The 21,228-nt window shown below is 39.4% G+C and overlaps 2 protein-coding genes across 3 annotated transcripts in view; both read left to right on the top strand.

Moving 5' to 3' along the window:
• The window catches only part of SGK3 (serum/glucocorticoid regulated kinase family member 3), a 70,749-nt gene extending 57,688 nt beyond the window's left edge, over nucleotides 1–13,061 (top strand). For both annotated transcript variants that reach the window (XM_075270386.1, XM_075270385.1), the window contains exons 11-17: nucleotides 393–505; nucleotides 590–626; nucleotides 1,126–1,212; nucleotides 2,724–2,819; nucleotides 7,278–7,433; nucleotides 8,584–8,673; nucleotides 8,777–13,061. In XM_075270386.1, coding sequence (XP_075126487.1) covers nucleotides 393–505; nucleotides 590–626; nucleotides 1,126–1,212; nucleotides 2,724–2,819; nucleotides 7,278–7,433; nucleotides 8,584–8,673; nucleotides 8,777–8,947 — 750 coding nt within the window. In that variant the 3' untranslated portion in view covers nucleotides 8,948–13,061. The remainder of the gene's footprint in view (nucleotides 1–392; nucleotides 506–589; nucleotides 627–1,125; nucleotides 1,213–2,723; nucleotides 2,820–7,277; nucleotides 7,434–8,583; nucleotides 8,674–8,776) is intronic.
• Nucleotides 9,770–21,228, top strand: part of MCMDC2 (minichromosome maintenance domain containing 2) — a 39,545-nt gene continuing 28,086 nt past the window's right edge. Inside the window, exons 1-2 of the mRNA XM_075270384.1 lie at nucleotides 9,770–9,790; nucleotides 15,953–16,031. Coding sequence (XP_075126485.1) covers nucleotides 9,770–9,790; nucleotides 15,953–16,031 — 100 coding nt within the window. The remainder of the gene's footprint in view (nucleotides 9,791–15,952; nucleotides 16,032–21,228) is intronic.

The following is a 21,228-nucleotide window of genomic DNA, read 5'->3' as shown; positions in this document are numbered from 1 at the left end:
CTGGAAAACATTTTAAGCTTTGAGCCTAAGGCCTGGTTCACATCTGCGTTCGGTATTCCGTTCGGGGAGTCTGCTTGGGGACCCACCAAACGAGTCATGCGGAGAAGAAAGTAGTTAATGAAGTACTTTTCTCTCCAAATGACTTGTGCAGACACCACGTGGAAAACGCACGGACCCCTTTATAGTCTATGGGGTCCATGTGCTTTCATAAGCTCACCACTTGTCAGTGCATTCGGTATTCCGTTCCGGTGGTCACCAAGCGGACTCACCGAATGGAATATCGAACGCAGATGTGAACCAGGCCTCACATTGTATCCATATACATTTTACAAGTAAAAATATGTATCCTTATAATTATAAAATTATATTTTATGACATTTTATTTTTTTTAGCTTTTTTTCCATCTACAAAGAGAAAGATATTTTGCTGAGCCGAGGGCACTTTTTTATACTGCAGAAATTGGTAGCGCTTTAGGATACTTGCACTCACTTAAAATCATATATAGGTAAGTTATTTCATGTATTCCCCAGTAACTCATTATAGGATATATCCAAAATGGGCTCTAATAAAATATTTCTTTTATTGACAGAGACCTAAAGCCGGAAAATATTCTCTTGGACTCAGAGGTAATTTATTATTTCTAACATTTTATAAAATTCTCTAATTTACTGTTTCCATGTAACGAAGTAGTTTGCTTCAGCCTGAAATGACGTTCCAGTTTTAGTAAAAAGGTCTACAAGCCATGGAACTCCATTAGTAACCCAATGTGCAATTCTCCAGTGAAGCCAGCACAGTACACTTCAACTTCACGGGGCATGGACCCTACATCTAGTACATGAACAGTAAAAACGAGCTTCAGTGGAGAACTGCACATGGGATGGGAGCTGCAGAGATGAGTCCGAAGAGTATATTGGATAAGGATATTTGGAGTACCAAGCTTCTAGTTTACAAAGCTCTTCTGATATTGTCTAAAATTATTTTGACTGTTTCCCTTTTTTTGTGAGAATATTTTTATGCCCCCCCAAAAAAGGTTAAACAGTTGTGTTGGGGTTTATAATTCAAGTATATATGAGATTAAGTATTTGCCAGGAATAATATTTTAATACTCCATATCTTTTAATCTAGGGCCACATTGTGTTAACTGATTTTGGACTTTGCAAAGAAGGGATTTCAAATACAGACAAAACGTTGACCTTTTGTGGGACACCAGAGGTAAGATTATGACTCTGCATACCCTGATAGGGCATATACAGAGGGGTTGTTGTCTTCTAAAAACCTCATTACTTTAAATGTTACCAAATAGAACCCAGTAGAACTGGAATCCAGTCACTGCTCTTATTAGGCTGCATTATTAGAAGGCTGTTTTATACAAATGTGAAGTTTGTGAAGCTGCACAGTGTTAGCAGATAAAGTAATGTAATTTATGTTAGTATTTTACTATTGTGAGTATAGGGAGCACGCTTGACCTTGCAGCACTTGTGTGAATGAGCATAGACATTCTGTCAAGGCCTGCCTTATGTTGGACAGTGTCCTGTTCAGTACCTTCTATTTGGTAGACTGTCATACAGTTCACAAATAGCCATGTTTGAATGTAAGCACCCAGAACCCCTATTGATCAGCTGATACCGGGTGAACTTTACAGTGGATGGCGCAAGAAGCCCACAAGTTACACACCCAAAACTAGTCCGGCACTGCTGCTGCTCTATGCTGGTTGTGTGTAATACGCTCATCTTAGGGAGCGTTCACACAACCATTGGTGTCTGCTGCTAATGTCCGTTCAAAATCAGCGTCCGTGACATTGTGCATTGATTGATTTTCAAGTGGACAGTAAAACCCGACATGTAGGTTTTTTCTGTCTGCTTGAAAAGTCGGACATCTTTGGGAACGGACAGTTAAGGACAGACACGGACTGTAATAGAACGCACCTGATGTCCATTTAAATCAATGCAAAATGTCACAGACACAGCTAGTGTCCGCTGCTAATGTAAGCACAAGATTTTGAACGGACATTAGCAGCGGACACTAGCTGTCAGACACCGACGGTAGTGTGAACACTCCCTTAGATGTTGCTTTTACATTGTATATATGTAAACATTACATAAATGGTAGGAACATTATTGTGTGTGTTGGCTTGTAAAAATATACCTGCACCTGTAAATATAGACACTAATACTGCTCTTACATTAGAAGTAAAAATTCGGAATTTCCAGTAATTTGTATTGATCATGAAATACTTGTGGCTGGATTGGTTCATAGAGTTCTGCATAGTGCTTGTTTTCTAACTAGATTGTTAGCTGAAACCCATAAAATCTACAGATTGTGCTGAACTCCGTTAGAAATCTCCCACCCACAACATCAAGGGACTTCCCTGTGTTTCCTTGCCAGATTTAAAAAAAAAAAATAAATAATAATAATATTTTATCCAGAAACCTACTTCTAAATGGGTTTTCTGGGACTTTTGGACATAACATTAAATGAAAACACATGGACAACGCCACCGTCCGAACACCACTCCTTAAGTAAACAGAGTTGTGATATTGTTTTCCTAGCGCAACTATTTGGTCACATGACATAATTATGATTATCCAGTCAATGTTGCCTTGGTACATTACTTTTAGTCTGTGTGAGAAAAAATATGGAGCCCTGGAAAAACCCTTTAAGTTAAGCATAAAAACTTCCTTAGCTTGCTGTTAGATTGTGTTAAATGTACTTTTTTTTTTCAGTACCTAGCACCAGAAGTGATAAAGAAACATCCATATGACAACACAGTGGACTGGTGGTGTCTTGGATCTGTACTTTTTGAAATGCTGCATGGCCTGGTAAGTTTAATATCCTGTATTTATTGTCTTAATATGAAGAGTTAATGGTCAGCCACCTTCTTAAAGGGGTTGTTCGATTTCAGACCAATGTCAAAAGAGACATGATGTTTGTACAATAAAAAGTTATGTAATTTACCAATAAACTTCCTGTACCAATTCCTCAAGGTTTTCTAGATCTCTGCTTGTTGTTATTCATTCTGCTTACCTCCAGTGGATAAAAATTAGTCCATGGTCATGTGATCTACAGTCCATGGTCATGTGATGGACACACAGGTGCACAGCTCGTTATTCTCACAGCACAGTAATTAGACATCTTCCTGTGCAACTGAGCTGTGCACCTGTGCTAATCACATGACCATGGACTGTAGATCACATGGCCATGGACTGATTTTTATCCACTGGAGGTAAGCAGAACGAATGACAGCAAGCAAAGATCTAGAAAACCTTGAGGAATTGATACAGAAAGTATATTGGAAAATTAAAAAAATAATATCGGTCTTTCAATATTTATCTGAAAGTGGACAACCCTCTAACAATTAGATTTCACATAAGTTAAGAACATTTTCTTACATACAGTTGTTTCTCAATAGAAGACTGTTTCTATGATTGCAGACAAGGCCAGCTCATCATTGATGGTAAAAGATAACAGGACTCATTCATCTCTTTTCTATAAATAGAGCTTCAAGAGGATCTGTCACCAGATTTCTCAATACAAATGGAATCCTATTAATATTATAAATGTGAAAGTTTGTGAGTTTGTGGGTTTGTGTGTTTGGATGTTTGCATGTTCGGATGTTTGTTCCTCAATCACGGAAAAACCGCTCCACCGATTTGGCTGAAATTTTCCACAAACATAGTTCATACACCCGATTAAATAATAGGCTACTTTTTGTCACAATAGCGCACATACGTTTTTCCCAGGACCCCCACAAAACCCAAACTCACACCACTATCTCTGCAATCTCACACACTTTGGACCCCGATTTGGCTGAAATTTTCCACAAACATAGTCTCTACACTCGATTGCGCAATAGGCTACTTTTCGTCACAATAGCTCACATACGTTTTTCCCAGGACCCTTTGGATGTTCGGATGTTTGGCGGTCAATCACGCAAAAACCGCTCCACCGATTTGGCTGAAATTTTCCACAAACATAGTCCCTACACTCGATTGCGCAATAGGCTACTTTTCGTCACAATAGCGCACATACGTTTTTCCCAGGACCCTTTGGATGTTCGGATGTTTGGTGGTCAATCACGCAAAAACCGCTCCACCGATTTGGCTGAAATTTTCCACAAACATAGTCCCTACACTCGATTGCGCAATAGGCTACTTTTCGTCACAATAGCGCACATACTTTTTTCCCAGGACCCTTTGGATGTTCGGATGTTTGGCGGTCAATCACGCAAAAACCGCTCCACCAATTTGGCTGAAATTTTCCACAAACATAGTTAATACACTCGATTAAACAATAGGCTACTTTTCGTCACAATAGCGCACATATGTTTGTGCCAGGACCCCCACAAAACCCAAACTCACACCACCATCTCTGCAATCTCACACACTTTGGACCATAGCAAGCCACAAAATTCATATTGCCCTCTGCAGCCTCGCCCCTAACCCCACACACTCACATATACATAGACTTTACCACTTTGCCCCTCACCTTAACGATTCTCTACGAGGCGCTCTTTAACGCTCCGGAGCAGCCATGTTTGCCCCCACCACTCTGACAATCCGCGAAACCACCCACCCATGTCAATACCCCTAGGCGGTCTAATAAATGCAAAAAAAAAAGTTTTAAAAAAGTAAAAAAAAAAAAAATACAAAAAATAAATAAAAAGGATTCAAAATTCAAATCACCCCCCTTTCCCTAGAACACATAAAAGTAGTTAAAAACTGCGAAATACATACATGTTAGGTATCCGCGCGTCCTAAATCACCCGCTCTATAAAGCTATACAAATATTTTTCCTGTTCGGTAAACGCCGTAGCGAGAAAAATGGTCAAAAGTGCCAAACTGCCATTTTTTCACTGTTTTGATTCTGCTAAAAATTTGAATAAAAAGTGATCAAAGCAATAACATTTCCCAAAACTGGTAGAACTACAAAGTACACCCGTTCCCGCAAAAAAAGACGCCCTATACATCCCCGTACACGCAAGTATAAAAAAGTTACGGCTGTCGGAATATGGCGCGTTTTCAAAAAATAATTTTTTAACACAGTTTTGGATTTTTTTTAAGGGGTCAAAATGTAAATAAAACCATATAAATTTGGTATCCCCGGAATTGTAACGAAACACAGAATACAAGGGACATGTCATTTTGGTTGCACAGTGAACGCCGTAAAACCAAAGCCCATAAGAAAGTCGCAGAAATGCATTTTTTCTTCAAATCCACCCCATTCTGAATTTTTTCCCTGCTTCCCAGTACATTATATAGAATAAATAATGGTGGCATCAGGAAGAAAAATTTGTCCCAGGAAAAATTAAGACCTCATATAACTCTGGGAGCGGAGACATAAAAAAGTTATGGGGTTTAGAAGGAGGGGAGTCAAAAACGAAAATCAAAAAATGCCATCGGCGGGAAAGGGTTAACTTCAAATACTTCTGTCCCAAAGTCACTATGTAAAGTTTCTCACAACACCGTATATATAGCAGCTCAAATACAAAGTAACTTCAACACAAAAGTCTCACGTATTCTCTGAATTATAGCAAAAACAAGATACAAACTTACATTTCATATCCCATACCATATACACAGTACGAAAACCTTACCCCCGCCTGTATATACCCACTTCTACAATCACCGCAGACGAAGTCGCAGGTACCAGCTAGTTTATCTATAAAGCCTCTTGCACACGCCATGAATATTGTCAGTGTATAAGCTAAATTTAATGGAAGGTTCTGTTCCTGTCTGTTTTGCAACCTGTGCTCACTGACCGTGGTAAATTCGGCTGTGTGCATGTATCCTAAGAATTGAGGAGGCTGGAGTGCATACTTCATCCATGTCATAATGGCTGTATAATGCTTGTTTGCATATGTTCTCGTCTGTGAGTTCAGCTAGAGAATGAGAGAGCTCATGAGTCTGGGGGTATTCCTGAGCTAAACTGAATCTGTGCCCACCTATTCTGATTTCTAATCCAGTGTAGATTTTACCAAGTAGTGTGAAATTTCAGCAGCAACAGAGATGAATTTATTCTGAAAGGAGCTTGTGTATGAAGCCAGGTGGGTGGAGATTGAGTTTGGCTCCTGAATATACCAGATTCATGAGCTATTTATTTTACTTATAGAGCCATCATATTCTGCAGTGTTTTACAGATATTATCAACACTGTCCAAAGTAGGCTCACAATCTAAACTCATATGGATGTCTTTGGAGTGTGGGAGGAACCAGAGTACCGTTCCTGGAAAAAGCTCACACAAACAGACAACGTACAAACTCCTTGCAGATGTTGTCCGTGGCTGGATTCGAACCTCAAACTCTATGCCGTCAAGGCTACATTACTAACCATTGAACCACTTTAAATTCACTTTGTAGACAGTGATGTAACTAAATAGTGGGCCCAGTACAATCTTTTGTTCAGGGCCCCCTTACCTCATCTCTACAGTGAATTCTTTTTAGTGATGATTATGGGTACTAAGGCGTTTAATCACCCTTGGTATGGTTAGGGTAATCTGTGGCTCTCCTTGGCTTATAGGCTAGATGGAAGCTGCAATCTAAATACTAATGCCAGTGCTCATGGGCCCCGGTGCGACTGCACCCTCTGCACCCCCTCAAGTTACCCCCCTGTTTGTAGACAATTAAAAGTTAAGCATTGTTGCTAATATAAGCATTTCAGAGCTTTAAAGTATTTTAAATATTTTCCCTTATCATCATCGTAGTGACAGTTATCAGTTACCAGTGCCTGCAACCAAAAATGCAGGAACTTTCTATAGTCTGAGATTTCTATGAAACCTAGCTACGATTTCCTAATTGTGGACACCGCGTGTACAAGGAGATATCGCAACCCAGTTTCTATATTCCTGGTTATATCCATCCAACTAAGATGATTGCAGAAAAATCTTTAAAATCTTTTAAATCACTTCTTGAAATGATAAAATGATCATTTTAATATTAGATGGGCAAACTTTGAAAACTTCCAAATGACTGTTTAATCCAAGTAAGTTTACCAAGTTCATCAGTTCTGAGAGATCTCCTGTGTTTAGTAAGATATGCCATTAGTATTTTGTAACATTGTGGCATATCATCTGTAATGAGGCCCAATATTTCCTCATTGTTGTCCTTCTGTATGCAGTGTTAGAAAATATATAGATGCTTGTTGATCTAGGACCAGGGAGACTAAAATTTGTGTGTGAATCATATCAAAGTCAAATTCACTTATTGCATATATGTTATAACAAAGCATCTCTTCTACATGCACATCATTCTATACGCTTTGTATTTTTTTTTTCCTTTGCAGCCTCCATTTTACAGTCGTGATACTGCAACCATGTATGAAAACATTCTGCACGATCCCCTTCTTACACGGCCTGACATAAGTATAACTGCATCCTCAATCTTGGAAGAGCTACTTGAAAAGGATCCAAAGCAAAGACTTGGATCAAAGAATGATTTTGTAAGTGGTGCTTATACTTATTTACTTTATTTTAAAAAAAAAATATTTTATAAAATAAATAATAATTTCCTGTAAATTCTTGCAGTCCACAGCTATAATATTTCCAGATCTGGAAGGGATGGGCACTAATTTATTTATTATTTTTGCTTACTTATATAGCACCATGAAATTCCACAGTGCTTTACAGATATTGTCAACACTGTACCATATAGGGCTCAGAATCTAAATTCCCTAGTAGTATTTCTTTGGAGTGTGTGAGGTAACTGGAGTTACCAGAGGAAACCCACGCAAACAGAACATACAAACTCCTCGTAGATGTTGTCCTAGGCTGGATTCAAACCCAATGGCAAGGCATCAGTGCTAACCACAGAGCCACCATTGCTATGAGGTTCCCCTACTCTCAAGAGCGCTCCATCTGGTCCCTCAATCAGTTCTGTTTCTGCTTATAATGAACTGGTACAGGGTTTGTTTGTTTTTTGTTTGTGTCCTAAGTGAGCTCCTCATGTTTTCCCAGAACTATGATCAATTGTTTATTGCTATCTGAGCCGTGGCGTTCCTAAAGTCTTGCTGACCTTGGAGCAATCTTTTGTCTGGGGCCCCCTACCTCATCCTATCTCGGCCACAATAAGGACATCATGACTGATTTTCTGACCTTAGAAAGTTCCTGCATTCGTGGTTGTATCCACTGGCAACCGATCAAGACAACAGACTGTTAGCACAAGATATTTAGAGAAAATCTTTAAAACTCTGAAAAATGTTTAATTACTTATATTTGCAAAAATGTTTAACTTTTAATTATCTACAAATTTAAAAATAATTATGTAGATGAGAATACCCCTTTAGCGTTACCCTTAAAACGACATTGTATCTGGGTCTTAAATAACAAATAATTATGGCTATTACTACTGATAGCTGTATCTTTTTGTATAACAAAATGATTTTGCTTCTACATATTATCAGAAGCAGGGAACAATAACCCTTTTACAATAAATTAATCATTTTGAGAACTGTAATTATTTCCTGATATGACTTTGCGCCAGGCTGTCATTGTATCTTCCTTATGGTTTGTTCTGTATTTTAATCACCATCTAGAAAAACTATTTCCCCTTTTCTCTTTGGGGTAACCTTTTTAAATCACCTTATTTTATAGGAAGACATTAAGAAACATCCATTTTTCTCATCCATAAACTGGACGGATCTGGTTGAAAAGAAAATCCCTCCACCTTATGATCCTCGTGTGGTATGTACATAAGCTATACAATTAGTCATTTACTGTTTGTTATTAGGATTGAAGAATTTTTCTGATGGCGTTTTTTTTGTTTGTTTGTTTGTTTTTCTTCTAGGTTGGTCCAGATGATATTTCAAATTTTGACACAGAATTTACAGATTCCTCAGTTCCAGATTCTGTCTCTCTATCTTCAGACTATTCCATTGTTAATGCCAGTGTTGAAGAAGCAGATGATGCTTTTGTTGGATTTTCTTATGCGCCACCATCGGATGACTTTTCTTTTTAGGAAACAAACTTGAAATATATTTTTGTCTAGGCTTACATGAACTATATCCTTACAGGTTAAAGAGGTTATGCACCTTTATCTTATGAGGCATGTTAGATAGGATTGTTAAGAACCTATGAACGAAGACCCACCACGTTCACTTCAGTTAACGGACTATGACACTCTAACAAGTGCTGTGCCCCTTAAAGAGAATGTTCTTGAACATTTTTAGATTTTTGTATCTATTTGGTTCAAAATCCTGCATTTAGTAGTTTCTTAATATAAGTTTATAATGATTGGAGGTCTGATACAGTTCTCTAAATCACCTGTGTAGACATAGATATAAAGTAGATTTAAAGTCCAGGGAAAAAGAAAAGATGGCAAAGGAATCAGAATGGGTTAAAAAAAAAAAAAAAAAGAGTACTATTCCTTACAATCTCCTATGACTTCTGGTCTCTACTTTCTGGTCCTGCCTTCACAGCCATTCACTGAGACAGATCACCGCTGCATCCATTGATTTGGCTAAGTGGAGGTTTCTGTTGTGTTGAGTTAGGACTAGGAACTACAAAGCAGTGGAGATCTAGCAAGCGTTGGAACAAGAGTGGGGATTATGTTTACAACTCTGACCACTTGACCGACATCTTTTTTTGCTGGAAACCATTTTAAGAAAACAACATACTGACTGGATTCAGCCACCAGTAGATGGAGCTTACAAAATTACTACATATTGTTATACATGGATCCCAACAATAACCCAGTATGCAGTAAGTGTCTGAGCTCTCTCTATTGGTGACTGTAGGCAGCCAGTATGCTATCTTTAAAACCTGTGTCTAATATATATGTATGTATATGAATAATATAAAAATGATCTCCAACCACTACAAAGATATATTAAGACATTCATTAGCAGATTATATTGGACCAAAAATGACAGCTCTTAAAACTAATGATATCATTATGCCCCCGTTGATTTGATTGGGAATGTCAGCATATCAGGGGGATAGGAGAAATATCAAGTTAAGCAGAAACTACATGGCTCTCAGTAGAGTGTTGCCCCTCCAAGAATATTTACCCTCTGTTCATAGGACAGGGTATAAATAGCTGATCAGTGGGGGCGTTCCTGAGAATGGGGGTGTTTTATCTCCATTGTAAACTCTTTCTGGCTGCAGCTTGGCTAAATGTAGATGTGCCCCTGTTTAATATGGGATGCATCTGTGCCCCCGTACACTTCAATGGGAGTACCAGAGATAGCCAAGGGATGAACTTCAGCTATCTCTGGCATCCCCACTGAAGAGAATGGGAATATGAAAGCCTCCAGTCCAACATGTGACTCCAGCCAGGCTGACTGTAAACAACACCCACGTTCTCAGGATCTATGAGGGACTCAGTAGTTATACCCCACCCATTAGATATTTATTTACCCATAAAAATTCTGCATGGTGTAACCCCTTTAAGGATGCTGGCTGATAAAGCCCCACAAGTGCCATCTTCTGGAATATCTCACCGAAGTAAAGAAGAAAAAACTTGACCACAGTGTAAGAAAATGACAATGCCTGGATGGTTTCACTTGCTATAATGTAGGTGTTCCACCGTTGCTAACTCATTTCCAGTGTCAGTATATGTTGTCCTGCGGATGTTCTCAGTTATGCCTTTTACATATTACCAGGCAAAACATTGTAAAACTGAAACTGGACATTGCTCTACAGAGTGTTTTGCTGGCACTGGGCAGGACTATTGAGTGACTTTACACCAGTACATTCCATTTGTTTCTTGTTGTTCTTTAGATAGTATTATTATGGCTGCTGTGCTAGCCTCCTTTCCTCCTTTGTTAAAATATAGGTGAATGGCGGCATAAGGAAAGGTCCCTCAAAATATATGTGCGCTTTTCGTCTTTGTGCTTTTTTAAAAAAAATTCTAATGCCCTGGTATGTTTGTACTACGCTTTATGATACACTGTACACACTTGGTGTCTTATTTCACAGTTTGTCTTATTCCTTTCTTTAGACCTGACTTTACACAGGACATAGTTGTTAGTGGACCCTAAACAGAGGGAAAGCTTGTGTTAGGTTCACATTAGCGTTTGGGTTTCCATTCTTCAGGTCCGCATGGGGACCCAAAAGATGGAAACCCTGTCTGCTTAAGAAGCAATTACCTGCGGAAACCTGCAAACCCCATACACGGCAGGATTTCCACCAATTTTTTACTACAACCAGCAGAGAGAAAAGTCCTCCTTGTAGATCTTTTCTCTCTGCTGATTTTATGCAGAGTCTCGTACGGAGACTCGAACGCAGATATGAACCTAGCCTTAAAGTGTTATTTTTCCCTCTTTTACGGATCTACTTCCGGCTGAAAAAAACAGATAAAACTGCACGGTGTGAAGTTCTAAGTAAATTCTGATGTATATTCACATTGCATAATTCACATAGTAAGCACATTATGTAGCTCTTGCTATGAATTTTGTAAATCAAGGGGTTAATGTCCTTCACAGACCCTTGACACATGAATGCCTCCACTTCTCCTTTCTTGATCCTCAACAACAGTTTTAAAAAAAAAAAGAGCTAGAAGGCTCCATTTGCGTAATGGGTTTGTGTTTATAAGGACTTTAAGCGGGTTAAGCAGAATTAAAAGAACATGGCAGCTCTCTTCTGGAAATGACACCACACCTGTCCAAAGGCTGTGGATGGTATTGCGAATCAATTCAGTGGAGGGAGATACAGTATAAAACAACCCCACAGATGAATGTGCTGCTGTTTCTGGAAGAAAGCAACCATGTTTTTCAGATCTGGGACATCCACTTTAAGAAAATGTCTAAAAAGGGAATGAATATGTGACACACTTTGTTCATATAATGAATTTTGCTGTGAGAAGGCCAGGCACTGAAAAAATACACTGCAAAGGGATAACTTTTGTTTAGTATAGGTTATCAATATCAGATCAATGGGGGTATACCTGTTGACACCAGAGACGTACACCCCTGTCTGGCACCCTGGCCAATTAACTGATTAAAGATGCCATGCCATGTCATTCAGACTAGTGATGCGGGCTCTTCGTTGCATACCAGCATAGCGCTATGTTTTGTTTAGTGGTAGTTCTTGGTAATGCAGCTTAAACCCATTCCTTTGAATGGAACGGAGCAATATGACCACTGCACTTGATGTGACTAGCGTGAGAGGAGGAAGCAGCGACTTGACTTCTTTAAACAGCTAGTTGGCAGCGGTGCTTGGATCCCCCCAAAAATTTATATTTATGACCTATTTTAAGAAATTACCATCAATATCATTGTCCTGGGAAATCCCTTTAAGGTTTTATGACAGATGTTGATCTGTTTCAATTATTGTGCTTGAACCTGTCACGTCCCATTATACTAAATCAGTGTTGTCACTGTTCAGTAAGTAAGCTAAATAAATAGCTGACCATGCATCCAATTTATTCTTTCGTCTGCAACGAAACCAAGACTAAGACTTCATTTTGAGACTGTTGAGGGCCAGAACCCAAGCAGTTTGTCTTCAACTGATAAGTTACTTGTCAATATAAGTATGGACCAGCTCCTTAAAATACAGTATTTGGTCCAATACAAAAAAAGGAAACTGTGTTTTTTGGTGTTAAAATAACAATACAAACCCTAAGTCGTCATCTATGCAATGTAAAAGCTGCTCTGCATTGTCCATGTGTGTGTTTCATTAAACCAATGTATAAAAAATGCATCTAATTATGAGAGTCTCATCTTGCCTTGGTTTGGTAACATCATTCTGACAAGGTCTAATAATGAATCTGAATGTCGGGAGACTTTCATGACTACTCTATGCTTGAACAATTCAGTTGTGAGCCAATGTAATTGTATTTGGCAATGAACAATGGTTGGCATATATACTCCAAAATGTCATCTTTTCATGTTTGCAATAATGAGGAGTTCCTTTTTTGTTATGCCAGATATCTGAAATGTAGCTTTATCTTGTTATCTGTAAGGATATGCACTCTTTGTACTACCTAACTGTATGAAAAACTGGAAAGGAAGCTAAATTAGATAGCTAAATGTAAGATATTTTTGCCTTATTTTTACTATGCAAAATCTATTTTGTAACAGCTATGAATCACAATGCTCCTTTTGTTAAGTGTAATTTTTATAATGCGAGCAAGTCTAGTAAATAACAATGAAAAACTCTAAATGGCTCTGGGTATTTGTGCACCATGTAATAATTCTCCTTGTATGATGTAAATGTCATGTTTCGCACATTGAGTGGCTTGAATTTGATGAAAAGCTTCTGCAACAATTCTTATACTAAGCCCTGTGCACACACGACTGGGTGGCTTTTCCGAAAAGGGGTCTGATGATCTGTTCTATGGCGATAGTTACAGTGCAATTCCTATCCTGCTCTGTAAAAATGGTTCAAAACAGACCCTGCCAAATTGATATTAATGGAGCACAGAAGGCAATCTGATGTCATCCGAATGTTATCAGGGTGCCTTCCATTAAAAAAACAGCCAGTACACTCTGTTTCGTGTATTTTGGTTATGTCACTGTCTGTTCAGGTGCACACTGTCCCTTCGTCAGGAAAGGACCTGGTGATTATATGTGAGACTTCAGGAACTAATTGACAGCGTAATATCAGGGACAGGTGAATGTGATTTGATTTTTTTATTTATTTCTTTATCTACACATTCCCCGGCTGTTCCTGGACAACCCCTTTAAGGCTCTGACTTACAGGCTTTCCTGATCTCCCAGGATGAACATATTAAGGAAAAATTATGAACATGACCTGCCCACCAGCACTACTAACTGATCTTTTATATACGCAGACTTTACACCCATAACCAATCGACAATATTAGCAGCTAGTTAATTTCATTTACATGGACCAATGGTAGTGACCGAACTGTGTATACATTTTTCCTTACTTTATCTGCACATCCCACTTTTACATGGGGAAATGCTCTGCTGATAATGCCAGGGCAGCTTTGTGTGTGTGTGTGTGTGTGTGTGTGTGTTGGCAGTCATGTTTACATGTTGTATTTACCAGAGGACCATCGGCCCATGAAAGCAATGTTCTGCAATATGGTGAATCTTCTCTGTTGGTTACTCTCATGGAAAACAATAAAGGATTGTTCTGTGGCTTAAACATTTATATGGCCATTTTAGGAGAGAGACAGCTGTAGGGTCATCTGCACACAGGCCTGTTCCCTCTGGACAATACGATGATGCTGTGAGTTACTGCCTGGCTGCAGGACTACTGTTATGTACCAGAATCGTGCTTACAGTATGAAATAATAGTCCCGGGGTGAGTCACTGACTCACAGTATTATAGATGGCTTACATGCGGAGTCCAGGTCTGTAAATGTAAAACATCGTATTTTCCAAAATAAAAAGCCTACGGGTTGTTGGCCTTAGACTTGCAAGCCCTCCATGTCACATTGGATCAGGGATGCCATTTGTGAAGCTTACAAATATATTATTTTTTAGCCAGGGGCTTCCTGAATTTCTGAAGGCCTCTCCACTAGGATTGCGTGTACCTATAGAGCAGAATAGTTTTTGGAATTGATGATCCTTATTAGCTGCTCTCTGGAGGTCAGCCATATTTATTAGGTACTATAATAATAATAAATTTTATATAGCGCCAACATATTCCGCAGCGCTGTACAATTTGTAGGGTTCAAGTACAGACAGAAAGATACATTACAAAGAAAGTCATTTCACACAATGGGACTGAGGGCCTTACTCGCAAGAGCTTACAATCTACTATAGACAGGATTCATCTGGATCGTTCAGGTAGATAACTCAGTACTTATCCAATGTTATAGAGAAGAACATTCAGAGGTAACTCTATTTACATCAATCCTTTTATTCCTAGCTGAGGGTGACACATGGCATGTCTGTACTCATCAGCATTTTTGTGCATGACATATAACAACCGGTATGTACACAGTAATGGCTGCCACGTGACAGGATTACAGTGCTAAACAGTGGGGCCTATGTCAGTGTCACGGCTGGCTGACCCATTTTCAACCTCATGTGTTTGTGACAGGACCGGCTTCTGCAACTGAGCGTTGTGAGTGTGACAGGATTGTGTTTTGTGGAAGTGACAGGAATGACCTGTATGTGAGAGCTGCAATTGTGTATTAGTGACAGAGCTCGGCTTGTTGTGTGTGACAGGACTGGTTTGTACGTTTATTACAAGCCTCAGCTGTGTGAATGTGGGTGACAGAACTGGACACTCCGTGCGTCACAGGAACTTCATGGGCATTTGTGACAGGACTTGTGTATTCATTTTTTATTTCTATATCTGACAGGACTGAGGTGTGTGAGTGTGACAGGACTGAGGTGTATATGACTGACTAGATACTATATTTGTGACAGGACTGAGGTGTATATGACTGACAGGACTAGATATTTGTGACAGGACTGAGGTGTATATGACTGACAGGACTAGATATTTGTGACAGGACTGAGGTGTGTGAGTGTGACAGGACTGAGGTGTATATGACTGACTAGATACTGTATTTGTGACAGGACTGAGGTGTATATGACTGACTAGATAATGTATTTGTGACAGGACTGAGGTGTATATGACTGACAGGACTAGATATTTGTGACAGGACTGAGGTGTGTGAGTGTGACAGGACTGAGGTGTATATGACTGACTAGATAATGTATTTGTGACAGGACTGAGGTGTGTGAGTGTGACAGGACTGAGGTGTATATGACTGACTAAATACTGTATTTGTGACAGGACTGAGGTGTATATGACTGACAGGGCTAGATAACGTATTTGTGACAGGACTGAGGTGTGTATGACTGACAGGACTAGATAACATATTTGTGACAAGACTGAGTGCATGTGAGTGACAAGATTGGACAGTGAATGTCACAGGACTAGATGGTGTATTTCGGACAGGACTTGGATATATGTGACTGCCAGGACTGGGCTGTGTGAGTGTGTCTGTACTAGAGAATCCATTAGTGACAGGACTGGGCTGTGTGTGACAGCCATCACTGAGGACAGACATGAGCTGCGCTCCAGTCTTCTACCACATGAGGGAAGCCGCTCTCATATACATGGACAGGAGCCAAGGGCTAGAGAAGTTTATAGAGGACTGCAAGAAATATAATGGTAAATCAATGAGCGGTTCTCATGATATTTTGTCAGTCATCTAAAAATCTTCAGCTGTATTCATATATATATATATATATATATATATATATATATATAGTGGGGAGATTATATGAGCAAACTACAGAAAGAAAATCCTGGGACATGCGAAGATTCTTGCACCACATTTTCCAAGTATTTCTGCCATTTTAGGTACACAATACTGTTGTAAAGCACGCTAGTCATGAGCTGGTATAAATTAGGCAGAGAAAAACTGTGTTATGTCACTATCTAGTTGTGCTAAAGGTATCATGGCAATGTGAATGAATCCTAAGCCACACAAGACAACCGTCCCAATTTTGCCAGAACAATTTTGTGAATGACCATGTCTCTTCAATTCATTGTACACATGATAGTGGATTATTGGTTTTAAATACACTAGGCCATGTCTTCTGTTTATAGTACTACACAGGGACCAATGTCAGGAAAGTCCAAAACTTTCACTTATACCTTGTGCTGGATAGAAAATAATCTTTCAATGAAAAATTTGATCCTGTGACTTTCTTATTGCGCTCCATCTCAGGTGGCCATGTCCATTGTCCTCTTCACTGATTCTTAGTTTCTTTAAGGGTCGGTGCACCCTCTTGTCAGCCAACGTCACAGGGTTAATAAGAATCCTAACCACCATTGTTGTAACACTGCCAGCTGATCCCAGCCCGTCTATTCTTGTGCACAAACACTGTGTAATGCCTAACCTCTTCCCATCTGTGCTAACTAGATACAGCATGCTGGTGTCATCTGCTATGTCTAAATGTCAGCCATTAGTAAGGCCCGCTTCACACCTCCATTTGGGTTTACATTCAGGGAGTCCACTTGTGGACCCCCCGTACGGAAACCTATACGCACAGAAAAGCGGTTACCTGGGAAAACACACAAAACCCATAGACTATAATGGGATCCATATTGTTTCCGTTTGGTTTCCGCACAAAACATGTTTAGAGAAAAGTCCTGCAAGCAGCACATTTCTCACATTAGGCTAAGGCCCCACGGGATCGCATTGCGGTTCTTTCCGCAGCGCTTTCAACAGATAGTTCGCAGAGTTTTCCTCCGTGGACTTTCTGGTACAGTTATATCTATGGGAAAGCCACTGGCGTTTCCGTAGATATAATTGGCATGCTGCGATTTGCAAAGCAGCAACAGTCTGCGTGATTTTCCAGGTAAACACTTTCTATGCGTATAGGTTTCCATTGGGGGGGAAGGACCCTAAGTGGATTCCCCAAATGCAAACCCGATCCCTGTTCAGGGCTTAAATGGGTTTTGCCTTTACAGACACTTATCCCTTATCCACATTGATACGTCCGGAAGTGGTTGCCTTGTTCTGCAAGGACATACATTTGGACTATAAAACGCACTCCCATTTTCCTCCCAAATATGGGGGGGGGGGGGAAAGTGTGTCTTATAGTCCGAAAAATAGGTAAATAAAATAATTTATAAAATAATATGCCATTACAAAACCCTTAAGGTTCTAACCACACCTCTGATGACACCATAAAAAATAAATATGACCATATTGGAGAGTAAAAACTATTTTAAAAAGTTTTTTTAGTAGTACTTTGAGCTATTAACTACAATGAAAAGTGAAAAACAGACACATTTTCCCTCCTCTTTTATTTATATTTTCCTGGATATAACAAAAAAAAAAAAAAAAAAAAAAATGCAAAAATAAACAAGATAAAAATAAATCCCTGTGTGTCACTGAAAAAAAGATGCAGAAACTAGTTGAATAACAAAAATGCTAAAAATGTTAAACCTGAAAATGTTTCTGGTCCTGAACCACAAAATGGCCCGTAACTGAAGTGGTTAATGAGTCCTTTCAACACCTTCACCATATCCAACTCTTTGCATCCTTTAATAGGCACCACTTATCCCAGCACAGTAGGAATATTTTCTTTAGCCGCCTCTATTCTCTAACAATTTGTGCATTTACTTTCAGCATGTAATATGCTAATTAAGCTTTCTACAGTCAGATGGGCGGTGCTGAACAGGAGCAGACAGGCAGGGACTGCCCACCTGACAATTAAGAATATAATTAGCATATTGGGTGCTATGCTAGGAATGGAGGGGCTAGAGAAAAAAATTTAACTGTACTAATCAGTTACCACCCAGTGGGTTTGTAAGAATATGAAGGGGTAACTAGGTTTATAAACAACCCTAGGTGGGGATCTGTAAATGGCTATACATTCTTGCCTGAGATTCGTTGGTATCTATTTAGGAACTATTTTAGTTCCATGTTATATTCCTGATGTCCTGTATAACTGTTGGTAATGCAAAGTGTATATTACGCTAGGTTCACTCTAGCATCGCCTCTCCATTGTACTGGTTCTTCGGAGTACCAGAACAATGGAGAGAGAACACTAAAATAGCGGTAACACACACACAGCCTGATTGAATCCATTAACTATAAAGGGGTCCTTCAGGTGTCCAAGGTATTAAAACTGAGACTGGGAAAAAGTCCTCTGTGCAGGACTCTTTCCTTCGCCAATTTTTAGGTGGACATTGAGAACAAATGTGAACATAGGCTTTTTGTGTGCGGGTGCGACATGTGATGAAGAGTTGGTTGTACCATGAATTGAGTTTTTAAAAGATGTCCCGTGGTATGACCCCATGCTGAAGGAAGAGTGATGTTTGGCAAAGCTGCACCTTTACCGGGGAATTTGTATGTGACATCACAAAGAGTTGGAGGCCTGGTCCATAAGCAAATCCTGTATATTTGGGTTCTATCAATTCTCAAGAGAAGAAGGTGGTTAAAACCTTGTACTAGTGCCTCTCAATAAATTAGAATATCATCAAAAAGTTTTTTTTTTTAGTAATTCTGTTGAAAAAGTGAAAGATAACAAACGGAGGGAACTTTTTCAAGTGTTTCTTTCTGTTAATGTTGATGATTATGGCTTACAGTCAAGGAAAACTAAAAAGTAATTATCTATGAAAATTAGAATCCTATTAATATTATAAATGTGAAAGTTTGTGAGTTTGTGGGTTTGTGGGTTTGTGTGTTTGGATGTTTGCATGTTCGGATGTTTGTTCCTCAATCACGGAAAAACCGCTCTACCGATTTGGCTCAAATTTTCCACAAACATAGTTAATACACCCGATTAAATAATAGGCTACTTTTTGTCACAATAGCGCACATACGTTTTTCCCAGGACCCCCACAAACCCCAAACTCACATCACTATCTCTGCAATCTCACACACTTTGGACCATAGCAAGCCCCAAAATTAATATTGCCCTCTACAGCCTCACCCCTAACCCCACACAATCTCATATACATATACTTTACCACTTTGCCCCTCACCTTAACGATACTCCAGGAGGTTCTCTTTAACGCTCCGGAGCAGCCATGTTTGCCGACCCCCACCGCTGTGACAATCCGCGACACCGCCCACCCATGTCAATACCCCTAGGCGGTCTAATAAATGCAAAAAAAAGTTTAAAAAAAAGTAAAAAAAATATAAAAAAAAAAATAAAAAGGATTAAAAATTCAACTCTCCCCCCTTTCCCTAGAACACATATAAAAGTAGTTAAAAACTGTGAAACACATACATGTTAGGTATCCCCACGTCCGAAATCGCCCGCTCTACAAAGCTATACAAATATTTTTCCTGTTCGGTGAACACCGTAGCGGGAAAAATGGTCAAAAGTGCCAAACCGACATTTTTTCACTGTTTTGATTCTGATCAAAATTTGAATAAAAAGTGATCAAAGCAATAACATTTCCTGAAGATGGTAGAACTACAAAGTACACCCGGTCACGCAAAAAAAGACGCCCTATACATCCCCGTACACGAAGTATAAAAAAGTTACGACTGTCGGAATATGGCGACTTTTCAAAGCAAAAATTTTTAACAGTTTTGGATTTTTTTTTATGGGGTCAAAATGTAAATAAAACCATATAAATTTGGTATCCCTGGAACTCTACTGAAACACAGAATACAGGGAACATGTCATTGTGGCTGCACAGTGAACGCCGTAAAACCAAAGCCCGTAAGAAAGTCGCAGAAATGCATTTTTTCTTCAAATCCACCCCATTCTGAATTTTTTCCCTGCTTCCCAGTACATTATATAGAATAAATAATGGTGGCATCATGAAGAAAAATTTGTCCCGCAAAAATTAAGACCTCATATGGCTCTGGGAGCGGAGAAATAAAAAAGTTATGGGGTTTAGAAGGAGGGGAGTCAAAAACCAAAAACGCAAATCAAAAAATGCCATCGGCGGGAAGGGGTTAACTTCAAATCCCTCTGTCCCAAAGTCACTATGTAAAGTTTATACCAACACCGTATATATAGCAGCTCAAATACAAATTAACTTCAACACAAAAGTCTCACATATTCTCTGAATTACAACAACAAGATACAAAGTTACATTTCATATCCCATACCTTATACACAGTACGAAAACCTTACCCGCGCCTGTATATACCCACTGCTACAATCACCGCAGACGAAGTCGCGGGTACCAGCTAGTATTATATAAGACCAACTGTAAAAAAAAATATTTAACACAGAAATGTTGGCCAAGTGAAAAGTCTGTCCAGTAAATGCCCTCAGTACTTGGTGGGGGCTCCTTTTACATGAATGCAGCAATGTGGCATGGAGGGACCAGCCTATGACACTGCAGAGGGGTTATGGAAGCCCAGGTTGTATGATCACAGCCTTCAGCTCGTCTGCATTGTTGGGTCTGGGGTTTCTCATCTACCTCTTGACAATACCCCATAGATTTTCTAAGGGGTTAAGGTCAGGCGAGTTTGCTGGCCAGTCGAGCACAGTGATACTGTGGTTACTAAACCAGGTCTTGGTACTTTTGGTAGTGTGGACAGGTGCCCAGTCCTGTTGGAAAATGAAAATGCCATCTCCAAAAAGCTTGTGGGCAGAGAGAAGCATGAAGTGCTCTAGAATTTCCAGGTAGACGGCTTCACCGACTTTGGTCTTGATAAAACACAGTGGACCTACACCAGCAGATGACATGGCTCCCCAAACTATCAGTGATTGTGGAAACTTCACACCAGACCTCCAGCAGCTTGGATTGTGTACAGCGGCCTCTCCACTCCTTGTCCAGACTTGGGGATCTTGATTTCCTAATGAAAAGTAAAATTTAGTTTAATCTGTAAACACCTTTGACCACTGAGCAACAGTCCATAAGTTTTGATGACATTCTAATT

This window comes from Leptodactylus fuscus, chromosome 4 (assembly GCF_031893055.1).
Source record: "Leptodactylus fuscus isolate aLepFus1 chromosome 4, aLepFus1.hap2, whole genome shotgun sequence".
NCBI classification, from domain to species: Eukaryota; Metazoa; Chordata; class Amphibia; order Anura; family Leptodactylidae; genus Leptodactylus; species Leptodactylus fuscus.
Note: the sequence above shows the minus strand (reverse complement) of the source record. Positions and strands in the feature narration are given on the sequence as shown.